Raw genomic sequence first — 20,625 nt, 5'->3', positions numbered from 1 at the left:
ATGGCTTCCCTGGTGAATTCTACAGACATTTAGAGTAGAAATGATACTGATTCTACAGACTGTTTCAGAAAATAGAGGAAAGAAAAATTCCCAGCTCATTTTATAAAGCCAGCGCTACTCTGATACCAAAATCAAAGACATTAAAAGGGGGGGAGAAAAACAAAAACCAAAAACCAAATCTAAACACCATGACCAAGTGAGTTATATAAGGAATGCAAGGCTGCTTTAACATTTGAAAATGAATTAATGCAGTCGACCATATTAACAGAAAAAGAGTAACACAATATGACTGTCAAGGAATGAAAAAAAAAAGCATCTGACAAAATTCAACAATCATTCAAGATAAAAACTCTCAAAAAACTAGGTATGAAAGGGAACTCCTTCAACCTGATAAAGGGTATCTTTGAAAAATCTACAGCTAACAATATACTTAATGGTGAAAAACTCAGTGCTTACTCTCTAAAATTGGGTACAAAGTAAGGATGCCCATTCTTACTGTGTCAATATTTTACTAGCAGTTCTGACTAAAGCAACAAGGCAAGAAAAATAAATAAAATCCATTCAGATTGAAAAGGAAGAAGTAAAACTGTCTCTATAAGCAGATATGAACATCTATATAGAAAATCCTAAGAAAGCTACAAAAAAAATTACATGTAATGAGTTTAGAAAGGTCACAGACTTCAAACTTAATATACAAAAATCAATTGTGTTTCTACATATTAGCAATCAGTAACTGAAAACATTCTTAAATGCTTAAAGATTTACAAGATATAACATCTAAAACCATGAAATAGTGTTAAATTTAACAAATATATGCAAAACCTATGGTATGAAAATACAAAATATATGAAAGACCTGTGGTTTCTGCTGTGAAAACTTAAAAAAGGTCTAGATAAGTAGAGAAATATATCACACTACAGCTTGAAGACTCAATATTTTTAAGATGTCACTTCTCAAAGTGACTTATAGATTCAGTACAATCCTAATCAAAATCCCAGAAGGCCTTTTTGTAGAAACTAACAAGCTAATTCTAAAATATATACTGAAATGCAAAAGAACTATAATAGATTAAACAATTTTGAAACAGAAGAAAGCGATAGGACTTAACAGAACTTGATTTTAATTTTTACCATAAAGCTTATCAAGACAGTGTGGTATTAGTATAAGGACAGACATATAGAGCAACAGGAAAAAAAAAATGAGTTCAGAAAAAATTCCAGGCAATAAAATAATGTCAATTAATATTCAACAAAGTTGCCAAAATAATTTAATAAGAAAGGAATAGTTTTTTCAACAAATGTTCGTCTAGATAAAAAATGAACCTCAACCTCAGCCTTGTGACACACTCTAAAATTAATGCCAAGCAGAGTACAGACTTAAATGTAAAAGATAAAACTATAAAAATTCTATAAGAAAGCAGAGGAGAAAATCTTCACAGCCTTGGGATGGATAAAATTTCTCAGTATAGAAAAAGTACAATCATAAAAGAAAAAAATTGATAAATTGGACTTCATCAAAATTAAAAACTCTTATGTTTTTCTAAAGAAATTGTTCAGAAAATTAGGCAAGCCTCAGACTGGGAGAATATATTAGCTAGATACCAATATAGATATACAATATATCTGAGGACTTGCATCCCCAGAATATAAAAAGTCTTATAACTCAGTAAGACAAACAGCCCAATTAATAATAGACAAAAAATCTGAACACTTGGCAAAAGATATACAAAAAACGAATGAGCAGTTGAAAAGATGCTCAACATCATTAATCATCAAGGAAATGTAAATAAAACCATAAGGAGATACTGTAACACAACCACAAGAATGGTTAATGTTAAAAATAATGACAATACAAAGTGTTGGTAATGATGTGTGGCAACTGAATCTCTCATATTACTCGGGACAAACAGTTTGGTGAATTCTTATAAAGTTAAATATGCACTTATTATTATATGTCCAGCGATTCCACTCTCAGGTATTTAACTCAACAGAAATGATAACATATGTCTACACAAAGACTGTACTTGAAAACTCATAAGCAGTTTTATTCATAATAGCCAAAAGCTAAACACAACTCAACAGGTAAATGGATAAACAAACTGAAATACATACATACAATGGACTATTACTGTTCAACAATAAAAAGGAACTACTTATGTAAACAATATGGATGAACCTCAAAAAACATTATACTAAGCAAAAGAAGCCTAACACGGAAAAATTGCAAATGTATAATTCTATTTGAATTAAATTCTAGAAGAGGCTAATCTATATTGAGAAAAAGCACACCACTGGTTCCGTGGAGCTAGCAGTGGGGGTAGACTGACAGCAAGGGGAACTTTTCAAGTACTGGAAATGTTCTTTATCTTGATTTTGGTAGAGGTTACACAACTGTATATATTTGTCAAAACTCATTAAACTGTACACTTAAAATGAACGTACATACTGTTTGTAAATGATATTCCAATAAAGATAACTAAAGATAAACAGTGAAAATTTTTAAAATATAGATATAATATATCAAGACAATCTTATGAATGCATATGTACACATATATATATATGTAAATGAATAAAAAAATTGAAGTGTGTATATGTGTATGTGTATATATATGTATATATATATGTTTCTCACAGGGTAGATAATACCCTTAAGCAGCACTACCCAACAGAACTTTCTGCAATGATGGAAATATCCTCCATCTGCCCTATTCCATATGGTAGCCACTAGCTGCATATGGCCAATGAGCACTTATAATGTGGCTAAAGTGACTGAAGAACTTGATTTTTAATTTTATTTAATTTTGGTTAATTAAAATTTAAATAGCCATATGTGACTAGAGACTTCCACAAGGGATGGCATGACCCTTAACAAACACTGAAAAAAGATTTCTTTACATGTTTTTTTGGGCAATTCATTCTTTCTTCCATTGACAACAGCTAATTACAGAGATAGGTAGTCACAAATGGGTTGACAGCAGAGAACTGTCTAATTTGAGGAAGATACTTACAAGTGGGTAGGTGAAGAAACAGAGAAGAAATAAAAAACACGTCTAAAATGGTGTTTACATGGATGAATAAAAGAATGTGTAGCCAGTAAACTATAGGAGCAATAAATCATGAGATTTAAAATTTTTTTTGACTCCTTTGGACAGTTTCATAAATATAATGATTGTGCACAGTATACAATAATAACTGTTTACTTAAGGCAGAAAATCATACCCATTAAAGTCTATATCTAGTCTAGGTTGATTACCATCTTCTAAAAGATTGTAAATATATTCAACTATGATACACAGTATAGCATCATGGACATACCACTGACCAAAGAGTCAGGGACCTAAGGCTCTGGTTTAAACTGTATAACTAATCAAACTGGCCAGTAACCTAGTATCTCTGGTGCCCAGTTTCCTCGTTGATTAAATGAGAGGGCCCTACTGTCACTTAAATGCTAGAATCCAATAACAGCAGTACAAAAAGGCTTTTGCTAGATGCGGGGTAATGTTCTGATAATAGTTTATCTTACAAATGCCACTTACTAAACTGTCTACCCAATTATGAGCACTTTAAAAGAATAAACCAATAGATCAAGTCACTCTGTAAAGGATCCGGGAAAGCTCATTGATAGACATTCCAATTTTCTCCACAGTAGTTTATGTATGGCCACCAATGGCCTCATTACATTAAACAAAGAATTCCAAATTGATAAACCATAATATTGTAGTGTCACTTTGAGGCTATCTTTAAAGTTTAACACACACACACACACACACATACACACACACACCCCAAAGTAAAATTAAAAAGTTATATGGAAGGCATTAACTCAGTTGCAGCTTTAGGTTGATTCAAAGGAATATATCTTTGTGGTTTAGAGCACCTGAACCATCATTATTTTAGAATGCATGAAGAGAACACTTCTTTCCTGAAGTCCAGGATACTGTAAGAAAAATGCGAAACAATGTTAAACATATAAAAAGGAAACATGTTTACTAATCACTTTAAGAGAAAAACATGCTTGAATTTATTACATTAACTTGAGGGTACATTCAGTTTTATAGTGAAGACAAGCCTCACTGAAACTATAATTCCATTCTTCCCAGCCTGTATTTTTTCTCTTCTACTCAAGAAAACATATTAAAATGCAAGTGAGTGAACATGATATTAATATAGGAGTAAGTTTAAATTTGCACTAATTTATTAAATAAACTTTGGCATTGGCGATAACTTGGGATACACATCCCAACAGGTTAAAATACTAACATTTAGAAATATATCAACAGATCAAGAAATAGGAATGGGATTTTCAATTAACTATCAAGGTCCTTGTTTTATAATCTAAACAAGTAGACTTCCCTGGATTTCAGTATACTAAAAATTAAATGTTCACCTCAGATTTTGCCATTACATATGGATTAAGGCACTTTCCTTGTGTTTTCATTTCTAAGAACTGTTTAAGAATTAGCTTGTTTTGATGATCTACTCACCTGGAAGCGTAGTTTCTTTCTGGAATTATTTGTTATAAAATCTGGATACTTTGGTTAATTCTCATTAGCTTTTTAGAATATAACAGTAAATTCCATTAAGACAATCAGGAATCAAAATACAGAGTTAAGCTAAATAGTAAAGCAGAACATGGTTAATACAGATTTAAGGGTGGTTATTTTAAAATCTTAGTAAACATATGATTTGTGTTACACTTTTTATTCTGTCACAACAAACTGTACAAACTGAACATGGCAAATTTTCATTATCCTAAAACAGACAACATGACATCTTGAGGCCTAGAAGCCCTAGACCTATTTACTTAATTCCACAAACAGAAACTAACCAAACTGCTCTCTTCAGGATAAGGAATGATAGCCTTACACCCATATTTCTCTTTCAAATAATATGGTTTCCAAACTAATTTAATTGGCTTATTTAATAAATTATCCACTTACCAATGTTCTTGTCAGTGCAATAGTGTGGTTTCCTTTAGAATTTACAGCATTCTTTTGTTCCAAATACTAGCCCCTCTTACTTTCATTGAGTTTTTGATGAGTCACTCAAAAACATTCCTACACTACTGTTCTGCCATGGTCATGCAAGCACAAGGCAACAATCAATACCTCCTTTACAATTCTACTTTCATTTTATCTCGTCCAATGAAAAAGAGCTGCAATATCTATACTGAACAAAAGATAATATATTCCCACACTGCTGCTCATAAAAAGAGCTGTCACTTAAAACTTCCAGAATATTTCTAATATTCTTCTTTGAAGTTGGTTATTATTAGTTATTTTGTTTGGATATACCCTTCTAAGTAACTTATATAACTGACACTCAGAATGATGACTCTAAAACTGCCAACAATGTTTGGATGTTTAAATTAATCACAATATTCATAAAATAGACTATTATCTGATCATTTTAATGACTATTTTTCAAGTGTCCCTGAAAAATGTACAAATAGAAGTCAAAAAAGCAGAACTCAGTACAATTCCAAATTTGTTAAAAATAAAAAACAGAAAGCAAATTAAATATACATATTCACACACACACACAAAAAAAACTATAAAAGAAAAACCTCCAAAATATCAACAGTGATAACCATAGATGGTTTTCATTTTTTATGCTGTATATAGATTCTACTTTTTCTATAGTAGACATATTGGTTATATAAAGAGGAAAATAATAAATAGTATTTTTACAAAAGAACTAGGACCTAGTTCTTTCACAAAGGAACTAGAAAAGAAAGTGTATCTAAAAACCCTCAAGAGTACACAGATTTCAGTTACAGGTAAATATTTATCTGCACTGTACAGGTACCAGTTAACAACCCCATCTAGTTAATAAAATGCCTCACAGCTCTTAGAAGTGACCACATTAAGAAGAATCCATTCCAGGAGGCCACCACTTAAGAAGAAGAATCAATAGAATTTTGGGGGGGAGGGATAAATTGGAAGATTGGGATTGACATATATACACTACTATATATAAAATAGATAACTAAATAATAAGGACCTACTGTATAGCACAGGGAACTCTACTCAGTACTCTGTAATAGCCTATATGAGAAAAGAATCTAAAAAAGAGTGGATATATGTATAACAGATTCACTTTGCTGTACACCTGAAACTAACACAACATTGTAAATCAACTATACTCCAATAAAAATTAAAAAAAAATTAAACCAAAATAAAATAAGAAAAAAGTAACAAAATGGAAAGAATGAAAATAAAATAATATAGATTTAAACTCAAATGTATCAATAATTATATTAAATATAAACAGATTAAATGCTGTGATTAAAGAAAAAAAGATTATAGAAACCATGCTACAGGAAGGGCTGAATTACCTTTCCATTCTTACAACAGAAAATGATATTGCAAAACCACTGTCATATGAAGAAGTGACTAAAGAATTTGATGTCAAAAATGTAGGAAAGAAAGCATTATAGAAATCATCCACTGTATATAGCTGTTAGGTAGTTAGTAAAAAATATATATTGTTCTTTCTGAAAACTGGAATGTTTTTGGTATTTGTTAGCTTTAAATTTTTAAAAAATGTATTATGATTTCTTTCAAAATAAAAATCCACATTTGCTCTTAAAAAAAAGAATCAACAGAATTTTAACTGCTTTTTGTTATATACACCAAAATTAAAGGCTAGGTTCTATTTATCCAATTTAGAAACAATGGACATGACTGCACTTTACAAATACATTTATATAATCATATAAATATAAAGGACGAAAGAAAAACCTGGAGTATACAGTCCTCCCTCTGTATCCTTGGGTTCCGCATCTGCATATTCAACCAACTGCAGAACAAAAATATTCAAGGAAAAAAAAATTCCAGAAAGCTCCAAAAAGCAAAACAAAGGCACTCCTAGGTTTTTACCCAAATGAATTGAAAACTTATGTCCACGCAAAAACCTGAACACAAACAGCAGCTTCATTCATAATTGCCAAAAACTGGAAGCAACCAAAATGTCCTTCGAAAGGTGAATGGATAAATAAAATGGTACATCCGTACCACAGAATATCATTCAGTGTTAAATGAAATGAGCTATCAAACCATGGAAAGACATGGAGGAACCTTAAATGCACATTACTTAGTGAAAAAGGGCAGTCTGAAAAAGCTACATACTGTATGATTCCAATTATATGACATGTTGGAAAAGGCAAAACCATAGAAAGAGTAAAAAGATGAGTGGATGGGACTTCCCTGGTGGCGCAGTGGTTAAGAATCCGCCTGCCAATGCAGGGGACACGGGTTCGAGCCCTGCCCAGGAAGAGCCCACATGCCGCAGAGCAACTAAGCCCATGCACCACAACTACTGAGCCTCAGCTCTAGAGCCTGCGAGCCACAACTACTGAAGCCCACGCACCTAGAGCCTATGCTCCGCAACAAGAGAAGCCACCGCGATCAGAAGCCCTCACACCACAACGAAGAGTAGCCCCCACTCTCCACAACTAGAGAAAGCCCGTGCGCAGCATCGAAGACCCAACACACCCCAAAATAAGTAAATAAATAAATTTATTTAAAAAAAAAAAAGATGAGTGGCTGCCAGGGCTTCTGGAGAAGCAGGGTAAGGAATAAATAGGTAGGGCTCAGGTGATTTTTAGGGCAGTGAAAATATTCTATATGATACGGGAATGGTAGATCCATGACATCATGCATTTGTCTAAACTCATAGAACTGTATAAGACTAAGAGTGAACAGTAATGTAAATAATGAACTTTAATTAATAATGATTATCAATATTGGCTGATCAATTGTGACAAATGTACCACATAATGCAAGATGTTAATAATAGGGGAAACTATGAGCTAGGGAGAGAGGGTATATGAGAACTCTCTGTATTGTCTGTTCAACTTTCTGGAATCCTAAAACTGTTCTAAAAAAAACCTTAAAGTACGGTTGTTCGGGGGAAAAACGATTTGCTATTGTTGTTGTTGTTAAAGTATAGGATTCCGAAAAGAGACAGGAGGCTTTATTGTAGACACTTAGGGGCAAGATTTCAAAAGACTTTTTTTGTTTGTTGTACTAAGAACTTTATGCTGAATCTTGTGGGCTACTGGGAGTCATTAAATGTGAATGACATAGTAAGATCTTTGTTTTGGAAAGATAATTCTTGGTAATGACACTGATTTAGAGGGTGAGATTTAAGACAAGAAATTCAGGAAACCACTTAGGAGGCTACTGCAATAATAATAGCAATGGCCAGTTTTTACCATGTACTTTTTATGTACCAGGCCTTTTATGTGTATTATCTCATTTAAACCTTAGTAGGTCCTATTCCTACTATCACATTATAAATGAGAAACTAAAACACAGGGAGATTAAGCATCTCAAAGTTACATGAGCAAAGATACGGAGATAAGAAGCATGGCCCCATACTGAACTACAAATAGTTCAGAATTACAGCAGTTTGGATATCAAAGGCTGAGAGACAAGAGATGAAGTTGAAGGCTACAACTAGATAAAGAAACACCCTTTATATTATAACAAGAATTCCTTTTTTATATATAAGCTATAGATACCATGTGCCTCTCCCATTTACATCTTTTGTCTCCTATGAAATATTGTACCTTCAACATAATTTGCTGAGTACCTAGTATGTGCCAGATATTATGTTAGGCTCTATTTATACAATAATGACCTAAACAGCCCTGATCCATGTCATCATGAAGCTAGGAGTCAAAATTCATTTGCTCCCTGAAACTTTAATAGACTAAACCATCTGGATCCAATCAATAAGTACATTCCAGCACACACTTAGTATTTGGGAGTACTCATTCATTTATTTATTCTTTCCACAAATGTTTAACAAGAATCTACTATGTACTAAGCCCTATTTTGAGTGCTAGGGACACAACAATTAATAAAACAAAGCTTCTTGACCACATACAACTAATACTCTAGCGGAGGAGAGAAGACAACAAACAAATACATAATATAAATTCTGATAGTAATAAATGCTATTAAAAAACAGAGAATATGGGGCTTCCCTGGTGGCGCAGTGGTTGCGCATCCACCTGCCGATGCAGGGGAACCGGGTTCGCGCCCCGGTCTGGGAGGATCCCACATGCCGCGGAGCGGCTGGGCCCGTGAGCCATGGCCGCTGAGCCTGCGCGTCCGGAGCCTGTGCTCCGCAACGGGAGAGGCCACAACAGAGGGAGGCCCGCATACCACAAAAAAAAAAAAAAAAAAAAAACAGAGAATACATGTTAGCAATGGTATTTAGATAGGGTAGTTAGGAAGGGCCTATCTGAGCAGAGTCCTACAGGAAGCAGAGTGAACCCTAGTCAGGTATCACGTAGAAAGTTCCAGGCTTTGGAAGAAGCAAGTGTATATGCACATCTGTCGTTTTAGAATACTAATGTCCCCATTGATTAAAAGCTTTTCTAGGTAGAGCAGAGATTTTTGTCATATACCCTTTCATTCATTCAGCAAGTATGTGTTTGCATGGTCAACTCTATACAGGGCACAATAAAAAAAAGCAATCATTATAAGGAAACGGAAGCTTTTAATCCCAGGTAGCCTTAAACCTAAATATAAGTAGAGGAAAACAGGAGGAATGCCATAATCTCTCACTTCCCACTTCCCACTCCCTCCCGTATACAACAGAAAATGAGAAGAGCATCTGGCTATTATTCATTCATGGTGTCCAGATTTGTGCTTTTTATCTTTACTAGATTTTCAGGATGGCCCCAAATTCACTCTGTACGGCATCCATCTTGATCTTCAATTTAGGATTATGTTCATTATTCCTTGTATTTAGGAATTGCACACAGAAAAGGGTCTTGATAGAGAACAGTGGCATTCACTCTAAGTTCACAAAGGAGCAGATAAAATACAGAATTTTAGCGCTGATAACTGCCCTAAGTGATTAAATTAAGAGGAAGAACAGAGGGCCAAAGAAACAAAGCATGTGCCCATCACTTGACAGCTAATTTAGTCAAACATTATGTTGTTTGTTCCATAGAATGTAGGAATCCCAGAAAGCGCCCCGTTTAAATTTTGACCGTATTTCCAGCACATTCCCTGCACCAGACACTCCTGGAGCGAAAGGAGGAACCGAACGAGCTGACCGAACCAGTGTTATGAGTGCCTGAAGTCGAGCACCGGGATCCTGGCTAGGAGCCTGGGCCAAAGGCGGCCAAACCCAGGCCAGAGGAAAGGGAGGCTACGTGGGGCAAGTGCTTTCTGCCAGGTCGCACAATCGGGTCGTACCTCGGGATCTTACCTTCACTGAGGTTGCGGCCCGACAGGTTTAACTGCCCGCTCTTCCTCGCCGCCTTTAATAGCCCCTGGGGTACGGAGGCACCGTGGTCTCTCCTCTCAGCTCGGAACCCCGCTCGGGGATCCCGCCCAGCTACTCCCTTCAGCCGCGACATGTTCAAACCCGGGTGTTCAGAAGCAGAGCCCCGCCAGTGACGCTTAAAGGTGGCGCCGCGGAGCCGCCCAGCCCCTGTCGGGAGCGCGCGCTCCGTGCGCCGGGCCTTCGCTCTCCGCGGCGCGGCTCGGATGTCGTCACCGCCAGCGTCTGGGGCAGGAGGACCGAGGGGCCCTTCCCGTTGCCGGTGCCGGCCTTGTGTCTTGGAAATTACTTCGCTCAAGTAAGTGCGTTTAACGGGCTGAAGAGGGGTTTTGAATTTATTGTGGGCACTATTACTGCGACTCCAACCTTCTCTTTTGTGCTCCCGCGGCGGCGAGGGTGTCAAGTAAGGATAACCTTCTCTGCTCCCCTCGCCTGGCCGGAACGTGGGCCTTGACTAAAACTTGAGACCTGGGAGCGGTCTGCAGCCTCTCTGGACCCCCGCCTGTTTGTCGCTTTTGGTGCTGGCGCCAGACCTCCGTTCCGCGTAGGAAGTAAAACCAATTTCTGTTCTTCGGGCCTATACTCCGACTCCTAGCTTAGTGCACCTCGACTGTTGTTGTATGGAAATTGTAGCCCAACATAGGAGGTAGTGTGAAATGGAAGGGTTGGCAACAGAGAAGGAAACAAAAAAAAAGAAAAGAAAAGGAAAAAAAAGCTTCATAATGAATGTTCTCTCTACCGGACGGTTTAGGGAAGCCAAGTGGAAGCGCAAGCTTGAGTGTAGCGAGAAAAGCTTGGATTTCGGAGCCCGAGAGCTACGAGTTCGAATCCCAGCTCCTTCTGTAGCTTACAAACTGTAACTTTAGGCAGTTTACTTGACAGCTTTTAAAGCACACTCCTTTTTCATTAATTTAGGGTTAATCATTCCTATCTCATTCGGGTTTTTTTAAATAATTAAGCGAAGGTAAAGTTTTAAATATTGAGAGCTTGGTGAAGAAACGGATTCCATCCAGTTCAGAATGTAAGATGAAAATTTTGTGCATTAAGTCGTATATCTTGGACAGTTAGTTTCTGCCTGAAATATACAGCTTTATGAGTCATTCAATAAGTAATTAATAACTCATCCTCTTTAGTATTGTCCTGGGTGCTAGACTTTTCTTTTGCCTAAAGTAATTTTGTTTTAAAAAGCATACACCGGGAGATATCCTTTTAACCCCCCCATCAGCTCGGCTGGGGATCATTAGGATAATTTAAAGGTAATATGATGGCCCGCTAACAAATTCTGCAGCGCACACGGTTTTGCCTGAGTCCACGTACTTGCCAACCGTAAAATTAGGTTTCTAAATCCCCACCCCCTCGATTATTTTTCTTCTTAATTTTCTGGAGTCCTTTGCGTTGAAAGTGAACAGCAAAAAACTACCGGTAATTACACTATCAAACAAGCAGAGTGGGTTTTAAAGCAAGAAACATAGCAGTTTTTGCAAGGTCGCTAGTAAACACCCCCCCACCCAAGTTTGTCTTGACAATAATCATTATAGTTACCTTATTGGGCCCTAAGTATCAGGCTCAGTGCTGATAATACCTCTTTTACTATCTCTTATTTAGCACAAGGATCAGTTTTACAAGTGAAGAAATTGAGGCTAAAAAGGATTAAGAAGAAACTTGCCAAAAGTCATGTTTCTATAAGTGGTACGACCAGCCCTTTGAACCTAGATCTCTCTGTCTCTAAAACCTTTCTTTTAATCATTATGATTTGCCTAGTGGCTTTTATTTCACCATTTTCAACTTTTGTCTTCGAACCATTTTTAGGGAGACTTCAATTATGTTTTAGAAGGTAATTATTTATTAGAGAAAACCCTTTTTCTCTTTTGAAGGATGTAGCAGCCTACCTTTGGAGGATTATTTACTCAAGTATAAAATTTTACAGTAGCCACCTCTCCCCCTACAATAGATTCTTCTTTAGTTCAATTTTTTTTAATTATAGGGAAGATACAGTTTTTTGATTTATTGTGCTTCTACTTGAAGTTAAATATTTCATTATTGGCATTTAATTATAGTATGTTGAAACATTGTTGCATTTTGTATAAGAGAAGCATATCCTGATTAATGGCAGAAAAATTCTGAAAAATCCAAGTGACTGCACTCTTGTGGTAAACTTCAATAGATATAAACTGACATGTATAAAAATTTTACAAGTATGTATCTGTAGTACACTGTGTATTGTACCTCTGTAGCAAGTGCAGATTGAACAAGTGAGGGTGAAAATTATTACCTCATGCAATCAGGAAAATCATGTTTCATCTCAAACTGATGCAAACTGAAAGCTTATCAACTTAATTGAGCTTCTTTATGAGAAAGTGTACATATAGTTATATTCGTGGGAATTAACACTGTATTCATTGTATTACTTTCGAAAGAATGCATTAAAACAAAAAATCCGAACCTTTTTCAACATGAGCATTGAAGCTAAAGTATTTGCTTTTTTTTAAAAAAAAAGATGGATTGTTAAAATAATAAGAAATGGATATCTCCTGTGTAGGGGCTGGAGACTACTGCATAGCTGCCATTTGTAACAGAATTTGCCTAGCTACTGTTTATTATATTCATTTTATTAAAGTATGGAAGGTTTCACTCTTCTAGCTTTGCTAAATGAAAAGAGAAAGTGAAGAAACCAAAAATATATTGACCCTAAGAATTGTATCAGCCAAAGAATGCTGTTCTGTTTCATAATGGAAAGTATGACTTATCATAGTAAGATAGAGCAGCTAATCACTACCATTAAAATTTAATAAGACATTTTAAAACATGGCTGTGTTATTCTTATGAACATTGCTACATGTTAAATATTTTAAAAGTTGAAAGCTACAATTGGTAAGATGAATTTATTGAGGCAAATTGAGAAATTGTGGCAAAAGAAAATGGCATTAATTTGTGCAAATTTTTGAGCACAATTTTTTTTAATGTCATCAGGAGCAAAGTGAACTTGATTGCAGACATCCCTAGGAAGTTTTCTTTTTCTGTAAAATAGGAGATTTAGATTTAGCCTATACTGAATCAGTATAATGTTCACCTTTCAGAACATTGCCTTATCTGTGAGAACTGCTGTTTTATGCTAACGTTATTTATTGAGAGAACATTCTACTTTTTAACACTGTCATTATTGACTGGAGCTGTTGGACCTAACGTATTGCTTATTAAGTATTCTTTGAGTTGAATTTTTTACATTCTCATATGCTTATTACTCAAAGTTTTCTTTCTTGTTTGTCCTTACTCTATAAATTAGTTGGTTTGAATTATCAAAATTGAGAGCAAAATTACATTGCACATGGACTCGTCATGTTTTAAATATTCAACTTTAATGGTGCTTGTTACACATCTTTAGTTTCCTTTGAAAATTGCATTTTGCCCATTTGTTTTCCATTTAGGCTTATAACTGCCAACTTAAAAGTAGTCAGTAGAAAACATGCTGTTTCCTTGAAGGTAGTACATATTTTGTATATTTATTCATAGTTTCAAATGTGGCTTTGAATTGTATTTTGTTGTCATTGGAGCTTTGTGTGGTAATTTTTTCTGGAGACGGTGCATTTTATTTTAGATTATTCATTTGTACATCCTTTGTATGTTCCCTGTGCTTCCCTTTCTCACTTTTGAATCAGGAAGCAGTGAGCTTGCTCTAGGAGGTTTAACATTTGATATAAATGTTGTCTTCTATTTCTCTCTACTTTTCAGTGTAAAAGAATTACAGTTCACAAGCTTTAGGAAAATATTTTTACTTTCCTATTATAAAAAGGCTTTTACATTGTTAATGTTTTTCACATGAAGTGGAAGAAGTTTTTTTTTTAAGTTTTTTATCTTAATTACTTTTAGTTTTTTTTGTTTGTTTATAGTCTGTTAAAAAAAGAAGCTAAAACACAGGTGGTTGTTGTAAAGCAGTCGCTTATGTCACTAAATAAAAACACTTAAGCCTGCCGATGCAGGGGACACGGGTTCGTGCCCCAGTCCAGGAGGATCCCACATGCCGCGGAGCGGCTGGGTCTGTGAGCCATGGTTGCTGGGCCTGCGCGTCCGGAGCCTGTGCTCCGCAACGGGAGAGGCCACAACAGGGAGAGGCCCGCGTACCGGAAAAAAAAAAAAAAAGCACTTATGGTATTATTTCTTTTTTAAAATAAGCTGAAAATATTTCCCATTATCTCTAGTGATTCTTACTACTAACATTTAGTAGCTGTTTTCTTGATCGTTTTTCCAAGATTAATGTGTTGTGTGATTTCAAGTCTTAATTTTAACATCAATTGTATAGGTTTTATGAATTTGTTTAAAGTAGTAAAGTAATACAGAGATAAAATTAGGGCACCAAATCTGAGACTGTACTTCATAATACTATTCTTTCTTTGTGTTAACAGATACAAAACCACTACCAAATAAATCTGTTTAAAGAAAAATCATTTTAATCAAAATCCACTATTTTAAAATTTGACTTTTTATCACCCCTGCCAACATTTTTATTCTATTGGATTTGGCTTGCAACTCCATTTGCTCAATACTTCAAAAAGAGACATTAAATAATTATACATGGTAAATGTTCTATATAAGCAAACATCCCCAACAGTTTTAATGAGACAAGATAATGGCCCCTGAGACTTTATTCTTAGTACCAACTGAAGTTGATACGGGGGAAATAGTAATAATTTGATAGTTTGTTGACATTCACAATTGATAGATTTTTATTTAAAAATTTGTTAAATTTGGAGGTGGAGTATTTATACTCACAATTGCAATTAAGAAAAATGTTAGCTTAACTTTCAAAATACCTACAAGAGTGTCCACTACTTTTTTTCTACATCATTTTTTTTCCATCCTTTAAAATATCACAGTTACATATACTTAAGTAATTTGAATGGTACTATTATTGGGGGGTTGAAATACTAGTGAACGTTTAAATACTTGGTCTCCACGGTGCAAATCTGTGAACCCAGAGCTTTTGCTCTTCATTTTTGTAGAGATACATGTTTTGCACTCGTCACTATATTTATCTGCCATTAATAAAGCTTTGATTTTTTTTCCATTATAGAGCTGCTGACCTTTTTGCTTCTCTTTTGATTCCTCGTTTCCTAAAAAGTTACCTTTCCACCATCTCTCCCTTCCTTCAAAATTATTTGATCAATGTCTCCACATGCTTTAGACTTCAACATGAGCTAATTGTGGCTTGAAACTAACTGCAGTTCATAGTTAAAAGTGGCTGAGATGGAAATTGAAGGAAAAAAGCATTGTGGCCTTTCGCTTTAGTGTGTATCAAAAAGTCAGATTGTTTTGTGTATTTACTAATATTTTGCTTTTTTTTTTTTAATCGGTGCTTTGGTTATTTGATAGTCTGTTGCTCCGACCCATGTCACAGTACTTTTAAGATTGATCAAGCATATGTGGAGTTGTTTGTCTTTTGAAAATTAGGATAGCAATCTTGCTCTAAAAATATGGAAAAGTAATTGAAGTCTTCCTAGAAAGAGTTTTCCATGAAGCATTTGTGTTTTATCAAAAAAGGAATGTTTTGTTTAGCTGTCCTCTATCTACACATGCTATTGGTAAAGTGCTGCTTTAGGAAGAAAATGAATATGAAAATCTGAAATCTGTCATGTTTCCATTGCAGCAGCCTCTTAAAGGAGAAAGAGCATCTAATAATAGTATACTTCACATGTTTACTACCACTTACGAAGTATTTTCACATTTGACAGTAATGCTCTAAGGTTAGACCAGAAGTATTGTTATTATTCATCTGTTGAAGAGAAGAGGAAGTGGAGCACAGACTTTCTTGTAATGGTATATACCATTTGTTGAGTACCTATGTCTTGGGCGCTGTGCTAGGTGTTTCATATCCATAATATTTCTAATCTTAAAAACTTTAAGTGGTATCATTATCTCCATTTTTCACATAAGGAAATTGAGGCTCACATTGCCTGTTACAGTAGTTGAGAACATGCATAGGGGAATGGGAATGAGGGACTTCTACTTTTTTACACTCATATAGTTTTAATATTTTACATTTTGCATTTATTATAATCTTTTTTTAAAAAAAATATGCCACCAAAAGCATATATTAAAATGTGGGATCTTAAGTAAGAAACTCCTCTCACTATATAAACTCTTTTGATTCATATCTTTCACATAAATGATGAAGTAGTAATAGTGCAAGATACTAGCCTAAAATAGAGTGATGGTATAAAATGGAACACAGTTGAGGTAAACATTTTTCAAACTGAAAGTTTTTAAATTGTAGATTAGGGATAATAATAGTAGTTGATATTTATGTTTTGTAAGCATTTGTATTCTCACTTCATCCAAAAAACGACCCAGTGAGTTGGAAATTATTATTATCCTCGTTCAAATGAGGAAATTGAAGCACAAAGTAATGAGCCAAAGATTGCAAATACCTTAATTGGTGGCAGAGCCCCTTTGGTTTGACTCTAGGCCTGCATTCTTAATCACTGTAGCACCTTTCAAGTGTTGTGAGGATTAAAGCGCATTTTAAAAGCATTCAGTTAATGTAGATCCTCAAATTACTGAGTTGAGTACACTTTCGGTTTTACCAGTTTCATAAGACTCTTTAGAAATAATTTTCCTTCATGATGAGAAAGTTAATTTTATAGCGTAAGGGGAAAAAAGCTCAAATTGTGCAGATGTCTAATTCCTTGATCAGGGAAAACTCTTTAGTATTAAAATGCTTGAAACTACTTAAAATAAAGATACATGTAAGTACTGGATTTTTTTTCACTTTTTTTTTTTTTTTTTTTTTTTTGAGATTATGAAGCAGTCCCTCAAATGGCCTTTTCTCAGTTGAGACTAAAAAAATCTCATGTAACATAGAGGATAGTAGTGAGTAGTCAGTACCTGGAGCTTTCCCCTCCAAATATTTCTGTTGACCCTATTCAATCCAAACGCCAATAAATCTGTTACAAATAAATTGATTGTGATTGTATGGACCACAGCTGAGAGTACTGTGCATATGGCTATAGGCAACAGTATCCTAATGCTTTAACTCCTTTTCTCTCTATGTTAATCATAAAAACAGACTTTGAAAAATGAAATGAAAAATACAGATTTTTGCCTACAGTTTCAAGGTGTTCACAGATCCTATGCTGTCAATTTTAAAATGTAGATATAGAATTTCTGCTATTGACAGATAATATAAGTTAACAAAACAAGTATTTGGAAGTAAGTAGACTTTTTCTGTTCTAGTGTGTGTCCGTCCGTCCATCTGTCCATCAGCCCCCTAATGCTAACTAATTTAGTCTCTCCCCTTCGTTTTAGATGGAGCAGAAAAGGGAGTGTGGGATTTACAATTATGATTTTAAAGTAGATACTAATCATTATAGAATCATCTAATTAATAGAATTAGAAATAGAAGAGAAATACAATTATCTAATTTGTAGAAGTAGAAAAACAAAACAGATCTGCAGGTAAGTTTGGTTTTTTTTTAAGTTATGGTTTGTAAGCAGCGATTTATTTCCCATGTTTTTCTTACTGCTTTCTATAGCTATGGGGGGGAAATGTATAGCCAAATACTTTGAGAGTTTCTCAACCAAACTTCCTTGTAAATCTAACAAATGCATTCCTGCCTTCGTTCACCAAGACTTTGTTGAGTAGATTGTGTCAGGCATTTGTAAAGCTTCTAGCACACAGATGATACTCAGTAAGTTTTTGTCAAATGTTTACTTGGTTCCAGTAAAATATTGTTGGATATCAGAAACACAGAGATGAATACATTGTCTTCCCTGTCCTCAAAAAATATATTTGGTAGAGGGAAAGAGCTGCTTAACAACTAATTTGGTAAAAGACCTGTTGCTTGTGCAGATTTGCAAAATTGTGTCAATTTACAGCAGCAGTCCCCAACCATTTTGGCATTAGGGACCGGTTTCATGGAAGACAATTTTTCCACAGACCGGGGGGTGGGGATAGGGGGGTGAGTGGGGAGGGTTCGGGATGATTCAAGCACATTACATTTATTGTGCACTTTATTATTATTACATTGTAATATATGAGGAAATAATTATACAGCTCACCATAATGCAGAATCAGTGCGACCCCTGAGCTTGTTTTCCTGCTACTAGGTGGTCCCATCTGGGGGTGATGGGAGACAGTGACACCTGAAGTGTGTTGCTTATGTCCAGTCTACTCTGTAAGATGCAGCTTAATTGTCACTTGCCACTCACTGATAGGGTTTTGATATGAGTATGCAAGCAATTGACTTATTATGGTCTCTGTGCAGTGAAACCTCTCTGCTAATGATAATCTGTATTTGCAGCCACTCCCCAGCGCTAGCATCACTGCCTCAGCTCTACCTCAGATCATCAGGCATTAGATTCTCATAAGGAACATGCAACCTAGATCCTTTGCATGCGCAGTTCACGGTAGGGTTTGCACTCCTATGAGAATCTAATGCTTCCACTGATCTGACAGGAGGCAGAGCTCAGGTGGTAATGCAAACAATGGGGAGCGGCTGTAAATACAGATGAAGCTTCCGCTGCTCACCTCCTGCTGTGCAGCCCAGTTCCTAACAGGCCACGGACCCGTAGCGGTGTGGCCTGGGGATTGGGAACCCCTGATTTAGAGGACTCTACAATCTTTTCCAATAGTGTGAACAAAGGTGGCAAACAGTAACAGGTAAGTTGAATTACCCAACTGGGAACATGGTGTCCAGTGGGTAGAGTTATTGTACATACCTATGGCAATTCTATCTTTTAATTAAAGAATTTCCATTTAAATACATGAGGTCTTTTTCTTTTCCTTAGAAATAACTTTATTGCAATTGTTCTTTTTCCCAGTTTTATTGAGATATAATTGCCATACAGCACTGTATAAGTTTTAAGTGTACAGCATCACAATTTTACTTACCTATATCTTGAAATGTTTACAACAAAGTTAGTTAATATCCATCATCACATGTAGATAGAAAATAAAAGAAAAAGAAAAAAAACTTTTTCCTTGTGATGAGAATGCTTAGAATTTATTCTCTCAGCAACTTTCTTATATATCATACAGCATTGTTAAATATACTTATGTCATACGTTATATCGCAAGTACTTATTTATCTTATAACTGGAAGTTTGTACCACTTGACCACCTTCTTCTCGTTCTCCCTCCCCTCACCCCCACCTCTGATAACCACATATCTGATCTCTTTTTCTGTGAGTTTGGTTTTGTTTGTTTCTTTGTTTTTTAGATGTAACTTCTTTATCTATTCATCCATCGATGGACACTTTCCATGTCTTAGCTATTGTATATAATGCTGTTATGAACATGGGGATACAGACATCTCAACGTGGTGTTTCCGTTTCCATAGTGGCTGTACCAATTTACATTCCTACCAGTAGTGCACAGGGGTTCCCTTTTCTCCACATCCTCCTCAACGTTTGTTATCTCTTGCCTTTTTGATGCTAGTCATTCTAACAGATGTGAGGTGTTTTGGAGTTTCCTGTATATTTTAGATATTAACCCCTTATCAGATATATGGTTTGTACATATTTTCTCCTATTCCATAGGTTGTCTTTTCATTTTATTGATGGTTTTCTTTGCTGTACAGAAGCTTTTTAGTTTGATGTAGTCCCACTTGTTTATTTTTAATTTTGTTGCTTATGCTTTCGACGTTCAAAATATTGTTCCCAAGTCCTGCATCAGGGAACTTTTTTCCTGTGTTTTCTTCTAGGAGTTTTATTGTTTCAGGTGTTACATTTAAGTCTTTAGTCCATTTCAAATTAGTTTTTGTGAGTGGTATAAGATAGGGGTGTGGTTTCTTTCTTTTTATACATGAGATCTTTTAGAACCTTGATACTGGAAAGAACTAAAGCTTGTTCATTTTGACTGATAGGATTGGTACTGTTTTGAGGATTTGCATAAAGTATTATTTTCTAATATTATTTGAGAGACTTTCTTTCCAATATCAAGCACCTCTAAATTTTTCTTAGCAGTGTGGTGGTAGTAGCAGTTCCCCACCTGTGAGCAATAGGGCACTACTATCGGGAGTCTTGTTTTTCATGCTTCAAAAGTCTATCAGAAATTATGCACTATAATATGCATGTATAGGCCAAACATGACTAATAGGCCATAATATGACTAAAGAGGCCAAAATGACAGGTTACTTTTTGCTTTGGAAATAGCATCAACCATTAGTAAGATTGGTAATAATTGTCATTCGAATATAACTGGAAGCCTTCCCAAACCCACTTCCAAAAATAAGCAGTCACTCTTCCCTATGCATGCTACTTTCACTTCACTTTCCACATGATACAGACAGGATTTTCTTATAAGTCTCTCTCTGAAATATAAAC

General features: G+C 35.3%; 2 protein-coding genes across 4 annotated transcripts in view; one reads left to right on the top strand and one right to left on the bottom strand.

Moving 5' to 3' along the window:
• The window catches only part of LRRC40 (leucine rich repeat containing 40), a 53,911-nt gene extending 43,462 nt beyond the window's left edge, over positions 1–10,449 (bottom strand). Inside the window, exons 1-2 of one of the 2 annotated variants that reach the window (XM_055084523.1) lie at positions 4,486–5,173; positions 3,825–3,938 (exon numbers count right to left, since the gene is read on the bottom strand). In XM_055084523.1, coding sequence (XP_054940498.1) covers position 3,825 — 1 coding nt within the window. In that variant the 5' untranslated portion in view covers positions 3,826–3,938; positions 4,486–5,173. Of the gene's footprint in view, positions 1–3,824; positions 3,939–4,485; positions 5,174–10,234 lie in introns of those variants that run through there. The other variant, XM_007104397.4, reaches the window with a different exon arrangement.
• Positions 10,450–10,519: 70 nt separating this feature from the next.
• The window catches only part of SRSF11 (serine and arginine rich splicing factor 11), a 45,997-nt gene continuing 35,891 nt past the window's right edge, over positions 10,520–20,625 (top strand). The window contains exon 1 of one of the 2 annotated variants that reach the window (XM_007104396.4): positions 10,520–10,607. The gene's annotated coding sequence lies outside the window, so the exon portion shown is untranslated. The remainder of the gene's footprint in view (positions 10,608–20,625) is intronic. The other variant, XM_024119697.3, reaches the window with a different exon arrangement.

Source organism: Physeter macrocephalus, chromosome 4 (assembly GCF_002837175.3).
Source record: "Physeter macrocephalus isolate SW-GA chromosome 4, ASM283717v5, whole genome shotgun sequence".
Classification (NCBI taxonomy): domain Eukaryota; kingdom Metazoa; phylum Chordata; class Mammalia; order Artiodactyla; family Physeteridae; genus Physeter; species Physeter macrocephalus.
The sequence above is the reverse complement of the archived record's forward strand: the minus strand, read 5'-3'. Positions and strand labels throughout refer to the sequence as shown.